We start from the raw sequence: 12,446 nt of genomic DNA, 5'->3' as shown, positions 1-12,446 counted from the left end.
TCTCTCTCTCTCTCTCTCTCTCTCTCTCTCTCTCTCTCTCTCTCTCTCATACACACACACACACACTCTCTATCCATATAGGTCAAACAAAGAAGTAAATGTAATAAAACAGAACTATCAATATATACCAAATACAAAGAGAAGTTTTATGACAGAGCATTTGCATGTTTTAAAACATTTCTCTAAAAGCTATTTTAGTTGCAAGGCAGAGTAAAAATAAATTATACAGTAGATAAATCTACATAGCCAGTAAATTGTTGATTGATCCCCCATGGGGTCATCACCAGCAAGAGGCAGACAAAGAGCATTGTGCTGGGGGATTAGAGGCAGGCAGATCTCCATGAGCTCCAGGCCAGCCAGGAGAAAGTGAGACCCTGTCTTCAAATAAATAAATAAAGTACAACTTAAAAAAATCAACATCTATAGAAGTCGGTCAAATAAAAAAAGGGGGTATTTTAGGAAGGGATAAGAAGTATTTAAGAAGATGTTCTAAGATTATTCTTAGAGGAAACCAAACGGCCGTTGAGATGGGACAGGGTAGACATTGATATGATCCAAGGAGGAGAAAATGCAAATGACAGCTTAAGGTGAACATAGGCTCGCAGCATACATGGGCGTTTTCCTATGCCTGCAAACACAGGGTTCATTCAAAGTGTATGCCTGCAGTACATTCAGAATAAAGGAGTATCTGTTTCACTAAATTTTAGGGGGACTTTGTCCCCAAAGTAAGAAAAACCCACCCCGTAGGATTTCCTCTTTAGGACGTTACAAGGGGCTGGATGTGGTGGCACACGCCTTTAATCCCAGCACTCAGGAGGCAGAGGCAGAGGCACGCAGATCTCTGAGTTTGAGGACAACCTGGTCTACAAAAGCTAGTCATGGTGGAAGAAAGCCAGGGTCATCGTTATGGATAAGCTGAGGACTCACATCCTGACCCACCAGCAAGCAGCAGAAACTGCAGACAGCATGACTGATAGTCTTCTTAGGACATGTCCTCAGAGTGACGCCAGAAGCTCTTGGCTATATATACTTTCGAGAAAGTTTCTACTAATTTGTACCTCCCACAAGAAATGGACATCCCTTCACCCTGGACAGCTCAGGGATGAACTTCATGTCCGTCCCCATCATTCTGTTTACCTAGAAGCTTGTGTAGCCACTTCCCTGACCTGGTGTGTTACTACTTTTCTGTTGCCATGGTGAAACCATAACCAAGCCAATCAGAGAACAGAGGGGAGAGTCCAGGAAAGCATGGCATCAGGAACATGGCACTTAGAGCAGAAGCAGGCGGCTCACGGCTTGAACTGCAAGCACAAAACAGAGAGAGAGTGAACTAGAAATGGTCCAAGCCCACCAAAACTGTCACTTCCTTCCAGGGCTGTACTAAGAGAGAGAGAGAAAACTGCATATACAGGCAGTCTTTGGTCCTTAAAGGGATGTCTGAATACTGTAAAAACGTTTCAAGTGGATGGTAATTCTTTCTATATTCCTTTGTGACTTAAAATGTGACACCAAGATTACTTGGAAGGGTTAATGAGAATAGTTAAAAATTATAATGGACAGACAAGTAAAGCAAAAATTCTGACATTAGGGCTAGTAAAAATTACAACTAAATCAATCTGATTGCTGTAGTGAAAACAGCAAAGTAAATTAAACTCATGCTGTATTGCACATGGAAGCCAATGTTAGATGTTGGCAGTCAGATGTTAGGTCAGTAAGTAGCATTCGCTACTGGTCCTGCACTTCACACCACACATGAGAATAAGTTAATGGGTGTCTGTAACAAGGCAAACAGTTAAAAAAAATACTCTATGAAAACACATTTGATCTGAAAGGTTGTTATTTGCCTCAACAAAAATCATAAAAATTCAACTAAACTTCTCTAGGTTAAAACATATATCAATATCTGTCATCTGTCTATCTGTCTGGCTGTCTATCTATCTTTCTATCTATATAGATATCTAGCTGTCTGTCGCTGTCTATCTACATATGTACACACACACGCATATATAAAATGAGTAAAATTGAAAGACAAAGGAGTAACAGGAAAATACAAGATAAATTATTTATATCTGGCTCTAAATACACAACTCATAAAAAAAAGAAAAGAGAGAAAAAATTAAAACCCTACAACTGGAGCAGAATAACCAGGTGAGCAGTGCAGATGGTGAGTTCACAGGAGACACGCAAACGGCCACAAAGCCTTGAGAGCATTACCAGCCCCACTTGCAAATTAAGACGATTGTATTATTTTCCAGCTTTGAACACTTGGCTTGTTGATGCGGGTCAGATGAACGAAGCGCCCGCATGGTGCTGTTGAGGGTGTAAATTGACACAGGCATTCTGGAAAGTCGTTTGGCCACGTGATTCCAGGGTCTTCGATCCAGCCGTTTAACTTCCAGGAATCTCTTACAGATATTCCTAACCATCAGTCCAGTGACATTTGTCATGACTGCAGTAGAAAATTGTTGTCAACAGCAGTGCACTGAGGGAGACCGCTTGGATAGCAGGACGGTCGGGCAGAGGGAGGTTTAAAATTTGCTCAGAAGCTTCACTGTTTGCAAAGCCAGCATAGTGAATGCACATTAACAAGCATTTTTTTTCTGTCACCAAAGCATTATTAATATTTTCCATATCTTTACATTTTCATACACTGCCTTAAATTTTCTAAGATGAAAAGTCATTATCTTTATTATCAGGAAGAAGGATTTTTTCCTTTTAGACAGTTTTCACGTGTTGTTTCCTGGGACAGTTGCCGCAGTGCAGTGCCGCAGGCAGGGCAGGGACAGGGTTTGAAGCCACACCACTTGCCTCTTTGCTGTGTGCTTGTTTCCCCTTGGGAGGCCTTGAGGGCTTTCCTCCGCCCTGTTTCTCATGATTTCCTGTGCAAAGGGGCATGTGGCATTCAAAGGACAGCTTTTCAGGACTGGCTCTCCCACCTTCACTAGGAGAAGATCCAGGCCGCTGCCCACTCCTCCCCAACTTGAAGGTGTGGCCTAGACTCCTGGCATTCTAAGCTGGGAGACATTTTCAGGTATTATCTGTACTAGTTATTTTGGTGAGTTTTTATTTCATATAGCCACCCCCCCACATTTTTCTGTTTCTGAAGCTTTTGGTTTTAACTACACCCCCCTCCCCCACTTCCCTACCCCCACTCTCCACCCGTCTTACAGCTCCCAGTACGACTTCTTCACCCTGGGTTTCGTTCCTCCATGTTTATTGATCATCCCTTCCGTTTCTCTGAAGTTTTCTGAACAATTTAGCCTTGGCATAAATGCAGGAGACTTTAAACGCACAGGATGCCCCAGTAAACTCTAGGTTTTACTGCATTCTATTTTTAGAGTACACATATACTTTCAACCCTAGCCAAGTGGGACATTAAATACTTACTGAAATGAAAGTGTTAGACTTTATTATTTTTGAGAGACTTTGTTATTTCCTGAACAGGCTGGCTGACACAAGGGTAACATAGTTCCCTCCCAGCCTAACTCTGCCCAGGCGCTTTTCAGCCAGATAACAACTGACTGACATGGCTGTCTCCCCACAGGAGTCCACCTTTATTACGTCGGAGGAGAGGTGTATGCAGAATGCCTCAGTGACAGCAGCATCTTCGTGCAGAGTCGGAACTGCAACTACCATCATGGCTTTCATCCCACCACTGTCTGCAAGATCCCCAGTGGGTGCAGCTTGAAAATCTTCAACAACCAAGAGTTTGCTCAGTTACTGGCTCAGTCTGTGAACCATGGGTTCGAGACAGTGTATGAACTCACCAAAATGTGCACTATTCGAATGAGCTTTGTAAAGGTGAGCAGCAACCACCCGTCTCATTTAGGCCGGGTGCCCCCACAACACACACACACACACACACACACACTCACGCTCCTCCGCACATATTCCCCCCATACTACACATATTCTCCCAACCCCCGCCACCATAACCCCTTGCCCCCCGCCCCATGCCTTCTTACAATATATAAATCTGTGCCTTCTTGGTATATATTCCTATCAGCAGGCTGACTACAGAGGTATTTTTTTCAAACCTCTAACAAGAGGGTCAGTGTCCAAGAAGTTGTCTTTGGAACATAACAATGTAACCTTTTCTTCCCACCACGTGGATCCCAGGGGTAGAACTCAGATCCTCAGGTTTGGTGGTAGGCCGCTTTATGCACCTGAGCCATCTTGCTGGTCCTGGTCAAATCTCTGTTTCTTTTGAGAGCCCAGGTAGTAGGCTGGTGCTGAGGAGGAATTTGAAGTCCTGGTTTGTCAGCTTTGCATCTGGAGTGGCTAGGATTATAGGCTGTGTGCTACCATTGTCCCATTGCAAGGTCTCTGGTATACTAGGCCAGTGCTCTACCCACTGTGCTGTGTCCCCAGCCCCATAGCTGCTACAATAGCATAGAAGACGGTGTGTCTTTAACATGTGGCTTAAATACATGGTCATCCTATGAGACAGCTGAATAAATGTCTTTGTTCCTCTCGTTCTTTGCTTTAGCACTGTGCACATGAGGCCGGTGCCTATTGACTGGAGTTCTATAGTCAGTTCTAATCTTTTAGGGCCTGTGATCTTTTAGGTTTCTTTATGGCAGGCAGTTTGATTCCTGGGACCCACATGGTAGAACTCCCTCAGGTTGTTCTCTGACCTCCACATGTCCCCACACATGGCTGGGAGAGGAGTAAATAAATGTAACAAAATTAGTGAGAAACTTATTTACTCTGGAAACTATTTTCAGTTAGTCAGGTTTTTTTGTTTTGTTTTTACATATTTCTAGTAAATTGTGTGTTTTATGTATAATTGAAGAGTTAGCAAGGCCCTGGCCCTCAGCTCTAAGATTATTCTATAATATCAAAGAAAGGAGATGATCGGGGTCATTGCTTATAACAGATATCTCTATCCACTTCTGCCACTGAGAGTGAAAGTTTTTTAAGATGCTGATGAAATGTTCAAAACAAAAGCACATCCAATGACAGCATAGTCTAGTAACTGGCTCGTCTCTCAGGGCTCAAAGAGAAGTCTTTATCCCACTCTACCTTGTAGAAGAATGCTAATTACAAACTTGGATGAGGCAGTTGTCTTTCATGTGCAGTCTTCAAAAGCTCTGTACTTCTTGCCGGGCCTGTTTAGAGGTATGTTCATCACTGTGTGAGTCCAGAGCCTCGCTTTGCTCATCCTCAGCCAGATCAAAGGTGCCCTTCCCCCGCCTTAGCTGAATGTGGCACCTCTTTAATATTAGAAACCCCTTAAAGAGACTGACCTGTGTATTGTGTGCAAATGTGACCTCGGAGCCTGTCCTTGTTCATTATTCACAAGCGCCATTTAATTTTGGACTTAGCATTTTGGCTCAGGCAGTTTACAAGATGAGACCAGCTACTTGCCAGAGTGGTTTTGGTTTGGAAGTAAGGACTCTTGAGAGTGGGGGTGTTGTGAGCTGTGGTCAAGACACGGGGGCTATCCTCAGATCTCCTCCTCATGGTCCGTAAAATGGGACTGGCTGGCACTGGGACTTTTTTGGTCCCTTAATGGGGTGATTATTATTATTTTTTTTTGTTTGGCTTGGAGAATCTTTTTTTAAGCAAGGGCCACCAGAGGGCCAGAGTGGTGCTTGGGACAGGGTTATTGAATTCTTGAAGAAGTTTTGGCTCCAATAAGCTGTCTCCTTGGCATTGGTTTCCTATTGATTACACAACTAATAGTTAAATGTTACTTTTGTACGTCTAAAAAAATTTACACTAAGTATTTAAAGTTTTTTTTTTTTTTACTTATATCATTGTGTATATGTGTGAGTGCAATGTGTGTGTGCTGCTGGAGGCCAGAGGAGGGTGTCAGATCTCTTGTAACAGGAGTACTAAGCTGTTGTGAGCAGTTGCCTGGAACAAAACTCAGGTCCTCTCTCAACTGCTGAGACATCTCTTCAGCCCGAAGCTGCAGATTCAAAATTTATTGACTTCTCTCTTTCTGCAAATACTTTACAATTATTCCAGAAAGACAATCCAAAGAGGGGAAAAACCATATCTAAAGCATCTAGCTTCAGGATGCAGGTGGCTCCTGTGGCTTTGTTAGGAGTGGAACATAGAAGAATCATCTGTGCAAGACAGCATGGGTGTGGGGGAAGCTCGGATGGACAGCTCTTACCTACTGAAAAACTGGCCATGGGCCAAAGAGATGGCTCCTACCAGAGAGTCAGAATCCTCTTCTCGTCAGCCACGTCCACAGCCCATAATTGCTTGTAACACCATCTCAGAAAATTGAACACCTTAACTTCTTTTGTTTTTCATGGGTACCTGCATACATGTGCACGTAGACACACCCATAAGCACATAATAAAAAATAAATCTCATTTAAAGCTCGGTGACCTGCAAATAATAGGCTCCACCTAACAAGAAGTTGTGTGGTAGCAGCAGAAGCTCGCACAGCCCGCGCCACTGGTCCCTTCTGTAAGGGATGCTTACAGCACCTCCTCTCCTCCCCACCGTCTGACACCAAGCTCAGAAATGATACCGAGGATCTTGCTAGCATGAACAGGCGGTCTCCAGTTGTTTTTGAGATGAGCGTTTTTGGTGTTAGTATAAACTATATACCCAGAAAGTATGTGTGGAGCTTTTTTCCCTCATGACTGGGTTGAAGGTCAGATATCAGCCCTTGTCTTCAAGGACCTCACTGTCTAAAGAGATAGACCTGCATAGTAACTGTAGCTGCTGAATATACAAACCCAGGGACAAGCATGCACGTACACAGGTGGAGTTCATGTTCCCCAACTTTGTCTTAAAAGTTCTCGTTCAGACATATTTCTTAAAATTCCTAGAGAAAGGTATTTACCAGAGACCCCAGTAGCCATAATTCTTTGCAAACAAGGGTCAGTCAGAAGTTTATGCTCTTCTTATTCATACCAAAAGCATATGTTTTTTTTATTTTATAAAATTTTTAAGATGGGGTCTCACTGAGTAATCCAGGTTAGCTTCAAACTCAGTGTAGCCCAGACTGACTTTGAAGTCATTCACAATCCTCCTGCTTCAGCCTCACACTAGTGCTAGGTTTACAGGGACATCCTTTCACTCCTGACTTTCATGGTGACATCTGTGGGACATTATTGTCCTAGTTGGTCATTCTGACACCATGTAGCAATCCACCTTCCTGACCAGATTGAGTGATGGAGCCTGCCACTTCAAGTCGGTGACTGGGTGTCGGCAAGAACTTTGACGTGTATGACTCTTCTCCCTCTAGTTTCACTTGAGACTGAAAGATCAAGAGATCTTGTGTGGTCAACAGGTAGAAGAATTTAACCTGTCAGAGTGGGGAAGAAACAATACCAGTCTGTCTGATGTCACCTTTACTGTGTTTATTCAGGGTACAGGGAGAATGTAACGATAGCTCTAACAGGGCTCAGTGGTAGAATGTATTGCTTAGCATGAGAGGCCTTGGGTTTTATTCCCATTGCCACAAAAATGGACAGAGGGGAAGCAGGCATGGTGGCCCTCACTTGCAATTCCAGCATATGGGAGGCTGAGGCCTGAGGATTGCCACAAGTTTTCAACCAGCTGGGACAGGATAGTGAGTCTCAGGCCAGCTGGGTCTAGGGAAAAAATAATACTGGCTAAGGAGATGGTTCAGTCAGCAGAGTGCTTGACGTGCAGTCGCAAGGACCTGCACCCACAATACCCATTTCAAGAAGAAAAAGTGCCAGAGGTAAGATTCTTGGACAAAGGTGCTTGCTTTCCACAGAAGCCTAGCAACCTGATGAGTCCTGTGAGTCACATTGCTGTTGCATGACACTGTTCCTGGGGAGACATGAATAAATGTCTACTCACCCCAGATAGGGAACCAGTGACAGATCAAAATATGGGTACCACTGAATTCCAGCTTGGGGACCCAATGAATTTGGGGGGAGGGGATTACTTACAGGAACAGACACGAGTCAAAGATAGCCTGTGTCACCAAAAGCCCCACTAGCATGGGTGATGGCTCACAAATGCTGGGGACTAGAGCTCATTGCAGAATATGCAGGTGGCTCAGCAGGCTGGAGAGGGCCTTCAAAGAAGCTCAGCTGGTCTGAGCCCCTGACAAAGTGGGTAATCTAGGGATCCTTGGATGGACTTGAGTGGTCAGTATGTATCCCCAAATTTACCACCTAAATATGTGTGCATTTTTGGTGTGCTGTTCTTGTAAGACATTACCACGAGCTTCCATGAACTGATCCTATGACCTTTTTACTGAATCTCTGAGATGAAGGAGTTAAATGATTCCCAGTGTGCCTTCTTTTTTCTAGGGTTGGGGAGCTGAATACCACCGGCAGGATGTTACTAGCACCCCCTGCTGGATTGAGATACATCTGCATGGCCCTCTCCAGTGGCTGGATAAAGTTCTTACCCAGATGGGGTCGCCCCACAATCCTATTTCATCAGTGTCTTAAAGGACCTGTGGCTTCTGTCTCTTGCAAACTATTGAGCCTTGCATGTACTTGAAGGATGGATAAGTCAGACAGGATGGAGAGCTGACGAAGGAGCCACGATAATACTTGACCTCTGTGACCAACTGTTGGATTGAGAAATTGACAAGCCTTGGTAATGAGCTGTTGATAGCAAGAACCCATTTAGTTTACATTGTGACATTTTGTTGTAAAATCAGCTAAAATGCTGACTTTTAGCAGGACTTTTGTGTATAGTTAAAAAAAAGAGATGGCCAAGCCAGGGACAAATTATCTATTAGGAAAAAAGAAAAAATGATCGTAAGCAATCCTTTCGCGTGGGGTGTTGGCAGAAGACTGGCGCTGATAGTCTCTCTGAAATGGGCTTTCGTCAGGCTCAGAGCCCACGGTGAATCAACTTCTCATGGGTTTTCTTAATACTTTAAAACTATTTGTTTAGAAATGAATGGGTTTTTTTGTTTGTTTTTAAAGTAAAGGTTAATCATTATGACATGCATAGTAATCCTTCTGAAACTGTATGCGACTATATTGCTGTCAGAATGATGTCAGGCATATGCTCTTTGCTAAATATGTATATACAGAATATTTGGAGGTTATGAATAGTCTAAATGGCTAGTGAGTCTACAAAATATCTGAGGGGCGGGGTCAGGGGAAGAAAACGACGGCTGCAAATGTAGGCTATACTGCAAAGTTTAGCTTGTCGCCTTAAACGGACAAGCTGGTGTCTGAATTTGCTGTGTTTCAGTTTTGTAGAGTTTTATCTGACTTTTCTTTTTATCTTTTCTTCTGTCTCATCTGCTCCTCAACACAGTTAAGCAGCTGGTTAATTCCTATAACTGTGAGAGCAAATGAGTTATTCCTTCTGTTCGCAAATCAACCGGCTTCGTGTTTCAATACTCAGCATATGAAAAGCTTGAATTGAATGAGCAGTTTTTATGGAGTTTACAATACAGATGTAGGCTTTGATTTCCAAATAAATTGTTTGCCAAACCTAGTAACTCTGTTCATTATCCACAGGTTTAAAGAAGATCTCTATTTGAATCCATTTCAAAGGTTTTTTTTTTTATTTTGTTTTGTACTAGTTGGTTTTCTTTTCTTCTGTTAATCTTTTTTATTCTCCTTTGCTCTTATACAGCGAGTACTTTTATTCCAACACTAGCAGGATTTTTCTCTACTGGAAATTTTTAAATAAAACCTGTCATTATTGCTTACTTTGGTTAAAAATGTGTCATTTTTTTCTTTGCATGTTAAAATTTTGCATCAGTAAGATATGGTGCTCTTTTCAGTACTCTCTGCCTGATACAAAAGCTAAATTACTGAAATGAAGACATGAACCTGAATTGCTAAGAGAGCTGAGTGATTTGGAATTGGAAGAGAAAGTATACATAAAACTGGAAACATTAAGGAAAAAGCTAAGTGTGTAGACTAAAAAACAATTTCTTGAGGGCAGGTGGGATATGTACGATGGTGTGCCTGTGCAGGTCAGAGGGTGGCTTGTGCAGTTGGTCTGTCCTCCCACAGTGTGGGTTTCAGAGATGAAACCGAGGTCACCAGGATTGACAGGCAAACACCACTACCACTGAGGCATCTTCCCAGCCCACAGATATATAAACGTTGTAATGTAAGGAACGGCAGCAATACAGTTACTGATGGGTACCTTAGTTAAGCAGAAGAGAAGACTCAGGAACTAAAGGTGCCATGGGAGAATGTAGCCACGGTGGCTGAAACCTGAGGCTGCACAGGAGAAAATAATGGCCTCGGTGCAGTTTCATTGGGATATGCATGATCATCCCTCTCCTACCAAGAAAAAAAAAATTTTTTTTCAAGACAGGGTTTCCCTCTCAGCCCTGGATGTATTAGAACTTTCTCTGTAGACCAGGCTGGTCTGAGGTTTGCCTGCCACTGCCTCCCAAGTGTGTGGGCCAACCACTGCTTGGCTCCACCAAGAAAATTTTTTTAAATTTATTTAAAAAATAAACAATTTTAGGTCTAATTTTCTAGCCACGTAAATGCCACTGTTTCTCCTTATAGTCTTTCCTGAACTTGGTTCACAATCCCAAAATGTAAGAATCTACTGCCTCCCACCATTTGAAATTAACTTGAAAAGAAAAGAATGCCTTACTCCACTGAAACTACAAAATGCAACCCTAAACAGTTACCAGGCCCAAATTTCTTTCTCTTATTGTTGCTCCTACGACCAGTAATAGCAAGCAGAGAAAGCCTGGGCCAGGAGACCTATACTGTGACAGTGTCCTGTCCATCTTTGCTGGGCCTCTCCATTTACATTCATTGAGTGGAGATAGCATCACCACAGAGTTAGTCTAAAGTTAAGAATACCTTAGAAATGTAAGTGTCAAAAATATAAGCACCCCCTTTCTTGAATCTTCTGTAGTCCCTATCTTTCATCGGCCTATGAGGCAGCCCTCCTGTAATGCCAGCCTGAGAAGACAGACACAGGGATTCCCCGGAGCTAATTGACTGTGGAGACTAGCCATGTCTGTGAACTCTATAATTGATTGAGAGACCCTGCCTCAAAGAATAAGGTGGAAGAAAGATCGAGGATTACTCCCAAAGTCAACCTTGGGCTCCACATGCGTGTGCACACACCACATGCAAATGTGTATATCACCAAATCACAGAAATGGCAAATGGGAATAAGTAAAGTTACCATTGAATTATACTGTGATGTGTAACTGGAAGTTGTCTAAAAATAAAGCGCTCAGATAAAATTACCATTAAGCTATATCATACTATGACATATAACTAGAAATTGTCTAAAAATAGAGCTCAGGGCCAGGGTTCTCAAGAGCGGGTGGACAGCTGCCTTTGCCTTCCTTCAGCTCCCTCATTGGCTGCTGGGCAGTTAGTGAATTGAGTATTACACTGGGAGTGCCTTGAACGTGTTCATCTGGTCTGTCCCTGGGTGTGCACGTGTGGCACATAACAATGCCCATTGTGCTTAAGGGCAGTTTCATGGAATTCTAGTAAAATCTTAATGAAAAACATTCTCATTGGCCATAGATTAGTGAGTAAGTCTTTTGGAAATATTTGTTAAAGGAATGAGAAAAATCAAAGCAACTGTCTAGATAATGAGAAAACCAATGAAGTCCAATAAGGTGACAAAGGTGATTCGGACTGTTTGCTGAGAATCAGTAACTGGGATGGTTAGAAATGGAGAGCTCTGTACTACCTCCCGTCTGTCATTTGACTGAACTCGAAAATTTCTTAAGTTCCTTGCACATGGGCCCTCATATGTAAAATGGAGACAGGAAAGCTAAGTTCATTTGGTCATCATGAGAATGAACATGGACAAAGCCCTTAGAACTCCTCAGTAAATGATTAAGTCTCCTTAAGTCTGGCTGGGAAAGGGCTTGCATTCGGCTGGTATTGGGGGGGAAGGTTCTTGCCTTTAAAAGAATACACAGTCAAGGTGCTTACAAGGTGCTTACAGTCTAAAGGGAGGAGGAGGCTAGTTTATGGATGCCTGGGTGTGTGCTCTGGTCTCCATGCCAGGGGCTTTCCCACAGCATTTCTCTCTTCCTCATAAGAACATACTACTCCGTCCCCAACTCTTGTCTTGCTACCTTTTGCTGAAATAAATGATTAAGATGATAGCCAGTGTACAAAGAGAATCGGTTTATTTTTGGCTCAGTGAAGAGGCTGTGGTCCATGACTTTGACCAGGAAAGTCCATTGCTTTCAAACCTCTTGAGGTGAGCTGCATGCCATCACAGGGACATAGGGTGGAAATGAACTGCTCACCTTTTGGCTGAGCAACAAGGGAGATGTGGGATTAGTGTTGCCTACTTATCCCTTTTGAGAGCATGCCTGACGACATCCAAGTCCTACCCTTTAAAAAGACTTCACCATCTCCTGATAGCACATTGCTGCAAGCCACACCTTTTACACAATAGACCACTGACTGGCTGTGCTGAAATGCTGTCCCCTAAGCATAGCAGTTATTACCACCTTAAGCAGAACAGTCACAGCTACCTGCAAGAATCCCTCAAAATGTGGTCTGTTAAGTTCTC

General features: G+C 43.0%; 1 protein-coding gene across 2 annotated transcripts in view; it reads left to right on the top strand.

Annotated features, from left to right (window-relative positions):
* Smad1 (SMAD family member 1) overlaps positions 1–9,632 on the top strand; it is a 59,924-nt gene extending 50,292 nt beyond the window's left edge. Inside the window, exons 6-7 of one of the 2 annotated variants that reach the window (XM_031340422.1) lie at positions 3,545–3,801; positions 8,258–9,632. In XM_031340422.1, the coding sequence (XP_031196282.1) occupies positions 3,545–3,801; positions 8,258–8,401 (401 nt within the window). In that variant the 3' untranslated portion in view covers positions 8,402–9,632. Of the gene's footprint in view, positions 1–3,544; positions 6,827–8,257 lie in introns of those variants that run through there. The other variant, XM_031340421.1, reaches the window with a different exon arrangement.
* Positions 9,633–12,446: the final 2,814 nt, after the last annotated feature.

This window comes from Mastomys coucha, unplaced genomic scaffold, assembly GCF_008632895.1.
Source record: "Mastomys coucha isolate ucsf_1 unplaced genomic scaffold, UCSF_Mcou_1 pScaffold22, whole genome shotgun sequence".
Classification (NCBI taxonomy): Eukaryota; Metazoa; Chordata; class Mammalia; order Rodentia; family Muridae; genus Mastomys; species Mastomys coucha.
The sequence above is the reverse complement of the archived record's forward strand: the minus strand, read 5'-3'. Positions and strand labels throughout refer to the sequence as shown.